The following is a 12,483-nucleotide window of genomic DNA, read 5'->3' as shown; positions in this document are numbered from 1 at the left end:
GTATCTGTCCTGGGTATTGTATCTAGGACCCCACCCCTTCTTCAATCTATTCCTGTTAGCTATAAACACATTGAACTCTGCAGTGAGTTCTTTAAACATAATTGCTTACTTCATCCCGACATCCACATCCCCTCCCCAAGCCCCCACACCCCTCTGTCCTCATTTAACGGGTCAGTGGATCTTCGTTATGTGAGGCAAACAGTTCCCGAATTATAATCCGTCCCAAATGATTCCCATCCTTAAAGTCCACTACCAGATTTAATCTGTCATTTTCTTTTTAATCGTCATATCATTTCCAGGAGCAAGGGTTTTCACAAGGGTTTTCTCAAGGGTTTATACTGGTGCAACTTTTGACATGTATTAAACTATTAAAGTATATTTTAGCCATGCTGCAGAAGTCATCATGGGAAGCAGATAGGGTCACAGTCACCATGAGAGATTTCCATCCTCCTTTTTCGCAGCGACACGGATATTTACGCTTGAGGGAATCCCACTTCTCATGCATACCAGTGATTTTCAACACAATTTATGGTTACATGTCTTCCCATTCAGTTAGCACTATGAATGTAGGGCAGCTTTTGTTGACTGCTCTGAAGCTTTCTGGGTAAACCTACAATGGAACAAAGGCCTTAACAAAACCATAAAAAAAAAAAAAAAACTGAACAATCAAGGGTATGGTATTGTTGTCTGGATGTTGGAAAATGCAGAGAAGACGCCTCTCTGTATGAGGAACATATGATTGTTTCTGCCGTGATGATCCATTTGAGAAACAGGTACATGGCTACAGCCCGTTAGCACGTTTGTTTATTTTATTATTATTTATTTATTTTAAGTAGAAAGAACTCACAGAGTTAACCTCTGTCAAGGTTACATAATTTTTTAGAAAAGAAAAACAATTTTAGACATATTTAAACAGCATATGAATCTGACTGATGTGGCCATGATTTTTGAAGGATGAATAATCCTCTCTGGGACCACTGAGTTATGGCCATTTAAATGTAGCCTCATCTATAGTGGGAGTAGGATGATGGCCTTAAAAAAACTAGATGCTGCTAGCTGAATGTTTTGTACAATGCTCTATGCTAATGATACTGATCCTGAGGATCAGCTTGGGACATCTCTACTTGTTAGTAGGATTGATTCATTGTTGGTTTTGCTGGGTCATCATGTGTATTGTTAACATAGCACATGTAAAAAGTAATCCAATAATGTTCCAGGTTTCAAAGGCTTCAGTCATATACTAAAGCCCTCTGCATCCTTTTATCTGTCTTTCTCCCTGTCAGAAAGCACAAATACACAAGAAATAGGGCTGCACGATATGAGAAAAATATGCAATATGCGATAATGTTGTTGAATATCGCAATAACGATATTACTCACGATACATAAACAGATACTAAAATGCACTCAGTTCTGCATTTCTGCTGCTTTCAGTATTCTTCTACAATACAACAAACTGCTTGTTGAAATTTAATATAAAAGGCACCACTAAAAAAAACTGACAGTTACATTCAACTAACACAAAAAATCTGCTCTGTATCTATTGTGATATGTTGCAGCCTTCTGCAATGTGTATATTGCACCAGTTGAAATTGCAATGACAATCAAAAAACAATATATTGTGCAGCCCTAACAAGAAAGACTCTTTTATTTAAGGATTATAGCATCATGACTTGTCTGCTGCACCTGCCTAGGCTAATGGTAAATCTAGATTTACAAACATATTCTTTTCAGATTCACAGATTGATTGTCACCTTTTCTCGCACCTTTGCTGCCATCTTCCCCCCTCTTGACACCTTCTTCCTGTTGTGTCATAAAAGCTTTTCTGCTTTATCGTCTTTTTTCTATTAAAGGCCTACTCAAAAGATTTTGGATTTCTTGTTGTTGTTGGTTTGACACTGCTAAGTATTGGTTCCTTGTATCATTAGCAACCTGTTAATTGTGAGTCATTGTTGTTGGTGTTGCACTTATAATCTTCTCTGGGTATGGGCAAAGAATGTAAATAATTTGGTTAGAAGTTAAAAAGAAAATATACATACCTCAGAAACAATAGTCCTGTGGCTTTTACCAAACACTGTTACAAGGAAGAAATTCTCTGACAGGTCTGTAACTAGTTAGATAACCTTTCTGTCGTGATTTTCTGAGAAGGTGGGGGGGGGGAGTGCGGACCTGCCCCCACTGCTAAAAAAAAAAATCCTAAAGGAGACACTGTATAAAATGTCAGAAAATAGTGAAAAATGACCATCACAAACCTAAAGTCCATGGTGACATTGATGTCATTGTGCAACAGTGAACCTTGCTGTGCATTTAACTTTTAACTTCATTTAATAACTTCACTTTGTTGTGTGATTTCTCCAGCGTTGCTGCTTTACAGGATGCTGTGCAGGACTATCAGCAACTAGAAGTGAGTTACTGACATTCGCATCGTGGCATTTAATTTTTTTATGACTGTGGCCGATGTAACACAGGTGCAGTGGGATGCCTTTCTGCAGCGTTTGGATGATGAGTTACAACTGAGTGCTAAAATACTGGATGGGAACCATCAGTCAAAATATACTTCACCAGATACATCTCTCATTGATGCCAAAACAGGTTTTTACGCATTTATAAGTCATTAAACTAAACCCTGTGCTAATTAAAAATGACATTATCTGCCAAAACCTCTGTGTTGGTGTGGCCTATTTTGCACTTAAATATTTTACTGTTTCTGTGTGTCTTGCAGAACAGTGAGATTGGAGAAATATCTTGGGAAACAACACCCTGCTGGTGTTAATCTGTCAGTTCTCCTGTCTACTCGGCCGTCTCCACCTTAAAGATCTGGAGAAGAATCAGGTAAACACCAAACACTGGAGAGATAATGTCTATATTTTAAGAATTAAGTTAATAAATGCACAGCAAGGTTTACTGTTGCACAATCATGGGTCTCTCAGCAGATGTTTTCTACGTCAGGGTGTCAGTTACAGCCGGTTTGGTGACCTCAGTGAGTCAACATCCTCTCTAGTTCTTTTGGCATTGTGTTTTAGTTATAGCTCTTACTGATTGTTTTTTCTCCAGAGGTGCTCTGCATCCTTTTTTCTCTTTAAAGACAAACAAAACAAAAACAAAAAATAGAAGTAAACAACTCATCTCTGCCTGTCTAAAAGTGCAAAGCTGAAGTTGTGCTGCTATGAAGCTGCATTTACTTTTTTATTTTAATAGACATTGTATTTTATAGGTTGTTCAAATACTGTGTACAACCCATAGCCTTCTTTACAAATCTGCACCAGCTTCAATCAGACCCAGCAGTGACTGTTTTTGCTCTATGCGTATTTTCTGCCTGATGAATTCCTGGAGAAAGCCTGTGTGAGACAAAGCAAATGAAGTTAATGTCTGAAAGTCTGTTTGGGTTCCTTCTTTACGTCTAATGATTGACAGGCCTCCTGCTTACCCCCACTCATGGTACGACCATAAATCGCCTGCCAACTGCAGAACATGCTGTCTGCATGTCTATTTTTATGTGCACTTGTCTGGCCCCTCAAAATGCTGCCTACCTTCTCTGCTCTGCTTCTCGGTGAGGTCCAGCAGCGCTTTTCTATTTTCAACAAAAGGTGTGAGAGCTTTCACTGCAGTCGGGTCTGCTCTATCAGCCACTTTCTTTGTTTTGTAATAGTTTCATAAGATATGCAGCTTCTTATCAGTGCACCGGAGTGAACAATCTCTACCTTCTCTCGAAGTCCACTTTGGGGAAATGGGGAAACAAAAGATTTTCAGTTTGAGCCCATTTTAAAGGGACACTCCACTGATTCTACACATGAATATCAGTTTACTAGACATACAGTAAGTACTACTGCTTGTGAGAATGGTTGTATACTACAGTATCTTCTGTGGTTCTGGAAGGAGCTTTGTCAGGTCTGAGAAAATTACTCAGTTGACAACAGACACAATTTTTTTAGCTGAAGTTTGAAAGAACCAGATAGGGAGGGTCTAACAAGAAGAAGCTATTGGTTGTATTATGGGAAATGTAGGATCCAGTCTTTTTAGAGAAAAAACATCAGTTGCCTGTAAGTCTCCCAACTTTTTAGAAATGCAATACTAAATTGCTAGACGCCCCCAAATGTCTTCTAGCTTGTTTTAGTAAATTGTGAAAATGCAGTTTTCACTTATGTTGTGGGTAAAATAACTACAACTAAAAGCTTTAACCTCATCCAGAATTGCGAATAAAGGTGCAAAGTAGGAGGAGGAGCAGCTGGTTCTGTAAGTCTTCTGTATTCTTAAAATGCTATTCCCAATGTTATTATAATATATAACATAGAAACACAGTAGGAATCTTCTTTTGTCCATCAGCTTGTAATGGGGGATGGCTCTAAATACTACAATACCCATAAGCCTTGGCCGCTGTTTCTATGGAGAAGTCAGTCAGATGCACAAATTTTAAAATTCTTCGTTGTTGCAGTTGTGAACAAAACACAGCGTAGTGTCTGAATTATTCCAAAATTGAACATATTTATAAAGATATTTTTTTAGGGCTTTTTCTTTTATTTAGAACAGCTGAAGAGAGACAGGAAATGAGAGAGATAGAGGGGATGACATGCAGCAATTGACCTTGGGTCAGATTCAAATCCGGGTCGCTGGCAAGGACTGAGCCTCGTGGGGCGCGCGCTCTAGCAGGTGAGTTAGAGGCCGCACTTGAACAGATTTTTATGCTCTGATTGGATGTCTCTTGCTGAAATGCACCTTGGGAGTAGGCATGGGCCGATATACGATTCTTACGGTATGATAACCTTCAGCAAAAATATCACGGTATTGCGGTATCTCAATTACAGCTTTAAAATGTATTATTTTTGAAATGTCTGTGTAAAATTTGTTGTAGATTTTGAAACTGTGAGTTTTTCAAACCGCGGTATACCTTGAAACCGATAACCGGCCCATGCCTACTTGGGAGTCATAGTTAACTTATTATATTGTCTGTATGTACACAGTCTTGTACCTTTTTGACTTTTTTATCAAAGAAACAGATATTTAGAACACTGTTGGTAATCTTTTGTATTGATGATCAATCAGGACAAGCGTTTTCTAAGCAGTGTTAGAAAATGCACACTGCTGAGTTGTAGTTAGCCTGTTGCAGCTACTAACAGTATATATATACAGTATAATATACTAATATATATATATTGACATATCGGGATCAGATACTGAACACAAAGCCAGTCTTTTACTTTTTATTGCTATGAAGCTCACATGAGGCAGATTTTCCACATTAGTTTCAGCATTAATCAACTGACTCCATTTCCAAATCTTTCTGTTCTTGGCATCCATCCTTCTCAACTTCCTGGAGGTGTTTGCCATTGCTCTCCTCTATGTGGTTCTCTTCTGGCTCCTGGACACCCTCAGAGAGTCCTTGTGATTGGCTAACTACTTTTTCTGTGGATATAACATGAGAGATTGTGAAAGAGCTGGTAATCTCCTTCAGGCGGCTCTGCTCAGCCTTCAGCTTAGCCAGCTCCTTGGTCAGGGGAGTTTTGGCTGTCGGTGTCCCGGCAGCTGCAGCAGCGGCAGGAGCTGCAGTATTCTGTGCAGGGTCATCCTCTTTAGGGACTTTAGGGGTCTCCAGCTCCTCAGGGCACTTCTCTGTTGGTTTAGTAGGGTTGATGTCTGGTTGACTTCCAGCTTCCTGCGCCTTCTCGTAAAGACTCTTCCTCTCCTCTTGCAAAGCCCTGCACAGATTCTCAAGCTTCTGGTTCTTGGTCATGATGAGCTCAAACTCCTTTTCCTTGATTGCTTTCTGTAAAGGATTAAAATGCATGAATAGTATTTTTTTAAAGTGAGGGCACCTTTGTCTTTGTCTAGTAAAAATACACCAACAACCAAACCCTTGTATTGGGCTATAAATGACAGAGGAAAATATGTTTCTTACATCTGCCACCATGTCAAGGAGACTCTTGTTGCAGCCATCAAAGCGAGTCTTCCATGACTGGCACTCTTTATCCATCTTTTTCATTTTCTTGGCCATCTACATCACACAAAAAAATCACGTTACCCAGTACACAATCAAAGCCACATCTAAAAATAACTGTCACAATAGAGTGTAGGAATATACAGTCTGTCAGATTTAGTGTAAATCCCATGGGATTGTTTTCTCTTATTCCTGTTTTTAATCATATTTATTCCCAGATAAACAATGTAATCTAACCAATATCCTGAAACCGACTTCAAAGATTCTTTGCAAGCGATCTTACTTTGTCCATGTCCTGTTTGAAGCCAGTATAGACACTGTTACTCTGAGATACGGTGCCTTGGAATTCATCAAACTTTTTGGAGTACATATCAAGCTGAGGAGAAAAAGTGAGAAATACATTATACAGTATGTGCATCTAGAGAAGTAGAAAAACAAGTACATTTTGCTCATGGTGCCCTGTCACTGTACCTGGATCTTCATATCTTTTTCTTGCTCCTTCATGACCTTCACTTTTATTTTATACTCCGCCGCCTGTTTTAGCAGCTGTGAAATTTAATAAAATGGTCCATGAAAATGAGCATTAGGGGATTAGAATTGCAAAAGTGTGATTAAAAATGCTTGAAGCACTCGACAAATCTGATACACAAAAACGTACAAGCTCTTTTTCCAGCTTGTGCTTCTCCTCCGTCTCATTCAGTATCACGTTGGCCTGCTTGAGTTTGGTTTCCAGCAGCTTTTCTTTCAGGTCCCTGTGTTTGAAGACCTTTTCCAGGTTCTGGAAGACAGTTAGGTGAATTTATGAGAGAAAGCTGTTTCATTTCTTGCTCAGGGAGTCTTTGGCTGCATAAAACTGAAATACTGTAACTAATAAATGCAAGACCTGGGTGTAATGTGCAAATAATTGATGTGCTTGAAACTGGCACAGAGGCCCCGATGTGTGAGGTCTTAGATCAGTGCAGTTCAGGTGGTGTCAGGTAGGTTTGCATGTAGATCAAACTTTTTGTGCCTCTGTATTGAACCCAGGTGTGCTCAGTAAGTGGCAGGATCCATACCGCCTCTCGCTGGTCGTATTGTGTAATGAGCCCCTTGAGTTTCTCTGCCAGAGCGCTGTTCTCCTGGCACAGCTTGGTGTTGCGGCCGCTGTGTTCCTCGATTTGGGCCTGAATATCACTAAGCGTCCCCTGGAAATGGGTGGTGATCTCTTTCCTCTTCAGGTCGTCCTCTCTGCACCTCTGCAGGGTCTCTTCCTGCATTTCAGGCATGGATATTTAAGCTCAAAACAACCTTGTATGATACATTTGCAATTTTCACAGTGATACAGAGCTAGGCATCTTTAGCTTGTCCTCTGATTTTATTTCTGTGACGTCCTGTAACTCCCCAATGTACCACAAGTAGACTTTATATTTTACAACTACTGTTTTCTGTCAGATCGTTTATAGGTCTCAACATTTCCGACCGCACTTAAAGGCAGCTTCATTTCACGGAGAAAGAGAGAAAGAAAAGAGAACAGCGAGACTGATCGACTGTGCTTTGTTGTTAAGCAAATATTCAGCTGTTACACAAACTCCTGGGAAGTTCAGAGCTTGTGTTTCGTTTTTTAAAACTTTCTTGGGGCAGCTATTTAGGCAGTGATGTTTCCTGTTTCCTGTACGGGACTCTCACACCGCCTCAAAACACACTGACAAGTCTGATCGGCGGTTACATGATTGGCCACAGCAGCGTGACGTAGGGTTGCGTTTCTCCAAAAGTTGAGTTGGTCTCAACTTTTCGCCGCAGGCCCGCTGCGTTTTTGTGCATGTAAAAGCCCGCTGCTGTCTGAACACACTACCCCTATTCAAAATGAATGGAAAAACCTGCGTGAATGCCCACTAGCAATTTCAGCAGCTCAGATTTGATACCATGCTTGTAAGAGATTTGGTGTTTAGTTATTCTTACACAATACTTGAAAAGAATGACGGTAGCTGAAGTACCTTTAAGGTCTTGTTGTGCCTCTGCAGCTCTCGGCAGAGACCCTCCAGTTTACTGCGAGCCAGCACGGCCCGGCTATGCTCGCTCTGCAGCTGGTCCTTCTCCTTCATCACCTGGAGCAATTTCTTCTGCAGAACCTTAAGCTGCTTCTGGTCGCTCCGATGCTCCTCCAACTGCAGAAATACACCGAAACGTCCAGACGCATGCCCACAAGGGAAAATATACCACTTGTATATGTTCTCTTTACAGTTTTCTATATTCATCCTCTTACCAGCTCAGCATGTTTCTTGATGATGGCTTCCAGTTTCTGTTCTGGAGTGTTGAGTTTGTTCAAACTTTGCATCAGCAGCATGGCTTCCTTCCCTGAACAGCCACAGAGAATTTAACATCAGAAATTAAAAACCTCGTCAGTCACAAGCCAAGTTTAATTCATTTTGATTACCTCAGAGCATGAGGATTATAACACAATGATATGTACATCTAAAGTTATTCGTCAATAGAAATTATTTTGGTATAGGGATTATGAGAAATCTATCGCCAACTATAAAAAGCATGTGGATATACAACTTTATACCTGCTCATCTGTTGCAGATGGATGCACTTACACGCATTACAGCTCTGCTTACACACCTATCAGTTTCAGTGCAACTTGGACTTTTGCTGACTGAGCTGAATGAAACCCACCTCGGCTAAAAATCAATAAAACATTTTTGAGAAAAAACAAGACACCTAGGTTTTTGAGCATCTTCTTCTCCAGTTTCTGGTCCTTGCGGGTGTCGGCCTCTTTGACAGCTGTGACCTCCTCTGTGTCCTCTGGCTCAGCGGGAATCTGCTCAGCCTGGTAGGTGCTAATGATGTCCTCCAGCTGCTGGGCCAGGTCCTCTGTCAGGTCAATGTGCTGACCCTCGGCTGGCGACGCCTTGGGACCCATGGGTGCAGGACAAGCCTCCATTTTTCTGCGCAACAACTGAGAGGGAAACAGTTGGTTTCGGTAATGAACCTGAGGAAGAAGTGATATTAATCTCATCCTGACATTGTTATCCAAGTCTGACTTTTCTGAGTAACGTCACTTAGCTCCACCGGGAATCATCCTGCCTGATTTTTTTCGATTCATTTCATCGATTTATATGACCAAGTCCGACCAACCACTGTCAATCAAATGTCATTTTCATTCGTGCTTTTTGAAGGCTAATTTTGAATAATACTTAACTCAATCAACTTCTGTTTAACTGAAAGAAGATCTACTCATTTCAGGCTGTATGAAAAAGCTTTGCAATAGGCCTTTTTCACAGTGGACATTTTTGCCATGTTTACACTTGGTTTTAAAATGCGTCCATGGGCAATTGGATCACAAATGGACAGCGCTAAAATACAAAACGACCACAACAAGCATTGTGATCCTATCACTCAAACCACTTGCCCAGGTGGTCTGGGACACATTTGACTGCATTTCTTTTATAGTGTAACAGAAAAATACATCACTAACGCATGATGTGGTGGTTGTTTTGGTGTCAGTGCGCCAACACTCTATAACTTGCCCAATTTTACGATGAGTTTGACCATTGTTTTGCCCTATGGAAGGAGATGTGTTGGATTCTGCTGATAGCCATATTAGCAGCTGTACCGGTTAAACTGCTAATGTGCGATGTGTTTCTACTATCCACTTGTGTTTGGATCACCGAAACACATTTTAAAACCAAGCGTAAACAGGGTCTTTGATTTCTCATAGCAGCAAAAGCACCGGTGTTAGATGACTCTGTTCTATTTAAGTGGCCCAGTAAGCCATGCCAGTGAGCCAGCATGGACAATACCAGGGCCCTGAAACCCTGAATCATTCATTTTTATTATTTACACCTGTGCTTTTTCTAATGAAACCGTGAAGTAGACCTAAAAAGCTACTTTTTTGATGATGATAATTGTTTAATTTTTTTTTCAAGCAGTAATTTAAAGTATTTGCTGGTTCCAGCTTCTCAAATGTGAGGATTTACTAGGGGTGGGACGAGACACCCAGCTCACGAGACTAGACACGAGATTGGGTTCACGAGATCGAGACGAGATTTTAACACTATTTTACAGAAAAGACTGGAAAAATAGTCCTTTATTCAATCGAAAGTCACAAAATGAAAAACCAGCACTGAATGGTTTTGCCACAAACTCACTGACTTTTTCCTGTATAACTAACAGTTACACTGTTACTTATTCCATATGTACAGTGGCGAGAGAGTCTCTTCACTCAGCGTTTTTGTGGCAGTAGTTGAGACCAAATGTTTTGTACTTTAATTTGTCATTGTACAGTAGACAGAGAGAAAAAAAAGCTTATTTTACCATTGTTTCACATTGATTAAGTTCTAAAGCACAAATAAATTACCATCAAACACTCAACAGATAATTTTTGTGAAGACAGATCCCCTTTTTTCCTCCTCTGTATTTTATTAATTGCAGCAGTAAACAAGGAAGTTGCTTACTCTATTATCGATTCATGACTGTTATAGGGAGAACATTTCTCTTTGTTTAATACCATTAAAAGTAAAGTTAGGGTTTGCTGTCAGCTTCCCGACTCATTTTAACAGAGAAAGAGAGTGGTCTGCGCGAGATAGCGCCACAGTGAACTGCATGTTGCGGACGGAGTAGAGAGAGCAGCGGTACTCTCTAATGCTGGGTTTTACAAGTAGCTTTTTTCTTCTGTTAGCGGTCTGCAAAAGTAAACTCGGAGTCAACTTTGGAGAACGGGCGGGGGATTTTCTATGCTAATTTCGAGGCTGCTGCTCTGCACTTGTGTACTGATATCGCAAGACACTTTTTACCTCGACGAGAAAGCTTGTCACGTTTTAATCTCGCGAAAAATCCGTGAGGATTTTCTGCTTTTCTTTGTGATATGTGATAGTTAACTGAATATCTTTGGGTTTTGGATTATTGGCCAGACAAATTAGGGCATTTGAAGACATCACATTGGACTGTGGAGATTTATAATGGGTATATTGTTTAGACCAAATGATTAATCAACATAGTACTAATAGTGTTCCATAATGAAATCCATAATAATAATAAATGATTACTATCTCCCTCAGCAGGTACCACAATGGTGCCTTTTAGCAAGGCACAAAGAAACAGCTGTATATTATGTGCTGAATGAGCTCAGTGAGAAACGTTAGATGCTTGTTTTTTAAATAATTTCACCTACTACGAACATACAGTATTTTCTTTGTCTTGGCAGCATATGATCTTTAATATCAAAACAGGCAAAACAATGTTGTCTTTTTTTGGCTCTGCGAGTTTCAATTTCAGTCAATTAAAGAGATTGCAAAGCGTATTATTGTACCACAGTGATTGTGTCTGTCTTATGTTGTTAAGGCTCACAGCCAGAGCCTGTTTACGTGCATAAAATTAGTGCAGCCTTCACACTGCTTTCACAAGCAGAGCACATAGCACCTGTCCCAGACCCCACAGGCTATTTTTAGGGACTTCTTTATATGGGCAAGTTATTTATTTATTTCCAATCCACTCTTATTGATGTCAATGTCAGTGGCTGTGTGTACAAAAGCTGCCAATTTCCAACTCTGAAAAACATCGGTATTACATAAGTGACCTCATCTATAGTCAATATAGATATCTATAGGAGGCAGATATCCAAATGAAAATTCAGTGACTGTAATAAAGGGAACTATAGATTTTTTTTTCCCTGTCCAAAGAAACAATAGTCAGATAATTTAAACAAATATTAAGTAGAAATAATGTTTTGCTCAAACTAAATGAATCTCTTTCCATTCTGTTAAAAAATGACACAGGCAAGCCTCAACTGAGTCTTACTCCTTCTCAGTTTCAACAAAGCTTCATATAGCCATCAAATTCAAACAAATAGTTATTAGTACCTTTTAAGAATAGGAAGAGCACAGAAGCACAGAATGTAAGGTTATTTTGTATGCAGTGTAAGTGTAAATGTCCCTAAAGAAGCAGGGTAACGAGCAAACAGGGTCTTACCAGGACAGAGTGGGGAAAGGAAGAGTGTCGAGGGGCTTGGGACAGGCTGCCACCACAAATACAACAGCTGTGATAAGACCACCTCAAAATAAACCAGAGGAGCACATGCAGCTCACTCTGAGCACAGAGGGAGGACAGAGGTACTGTTTCTATCCAGGACACCTCATAGCGCTCCTCTGATTTAAATCTAAGCAAGAACCCACACACAGTAGCTGTGTGTATGTATGCAATCAAAATGCCTTTTCAGCAGCCATTTTATGCCTCTGCTGCTTTAAATCATTGCAGTACTGATTTTATTTTAAGCTAGGATGCTGTTAACAGCCACATAATTATTCTAACAAATGGGCCTGACAGCCATAGTCACTGAGCAGGAGAGAGAGAGAGAGAGAGAGAGAGAGAGAAAAAAAAAAAAAACAGTTTCACTGATTGGCTCGAAATAGTACAGACCTCCTCCCAAACCCAGAGAATAGATGGATTTAAGATCACAGTCATTTTCCTCACTTAATATATGCTTCACACATGCAGTATGGGCTTTGCTGAATTTGATGCAACCTGAAAGTGGTTGAATATTATCCACAAGGTGAGAACTATTTTTGGAAGCAT

The 12,483-nt window shown here is 40.1% G+C and overlaps 2 protein-coding genes across 8 annotated transcripts in view; one reads left to right on the top strand and one right to left on the bottom strand.

Moving 5' to 3' along the window:
* The window catches only part of LOC114546609 (putative deoxyribonuclease TATDN3), a 47,529-nt gene that overhangs the window by 7,426 nt on the left and 27,620 nt on the right, over positions 1-12,483 (top strand). For 6 of the 7 annotated variants that reach the window (XM_028565520.1, XM_028565519.1, XM_028565518.1 and 3 more), the window contains exons 2-3: positions 2,468-2,591; positions 2,722-2,831. The exons of the other annotated variant lie outside the window; for it this stretch is intronic. The gene's annotated coding sequence lies outside the window, so the exon portion shown is untranslated. The remainder of the gene's footprint in view (positions 1-2,467; positions 2,592-2,721; positions 2,832-12,483) is intronic. 7 annotated transcript variants of the gene reach the window in all.
* txlnbb (taxilin beta b) lies at positions 5,184-12,088 on the bottom strand. Its single transcript, XM_028565513.1, has 10 exons — positions 11,881-12,088; positions 8,632-8,869; positions 8,174-8,265; positions 7,905-8,075; positions 6,987-7,181; positions 6,590-6,709; positions 6,403-6,477; positions 6,215-6,307; positions 5,893-5,988; positions 5,184-5,760 (listed from the first exon to the last, which is right to left on the bottom strand). The coding sequence occupies exons 2-10, from the start codon at positions 8,852-8,854 to the stop codon at positions 5,248-5,250; spliced, it is 1,578 nt and encodes a 525-aa protein (XP_028421314.1). The 5' UTR covers positions 8,855-8,869; positions 11,881-12,088; the 3' UTR covers positions 5,184-5,247.

This window comes from Perca flavescens, chromosome 20 (assembly GCF_004354835.1).
Source record: "Perca flavescens isolate YP-PL-M2 chromosome 20, PFLA_1.0, whole genome shotgun sequence".
NCBI lineage: Eukaryota > Metazoa > Chordata > Actinopteri > Perciformes > Percidae > Perca > Perca flavescens.
The sequence above is the reverse complement of the archived record's forward strand: the minus strand, read 5'-3'. Positions and strand labels throughout refer to the sequence as shown.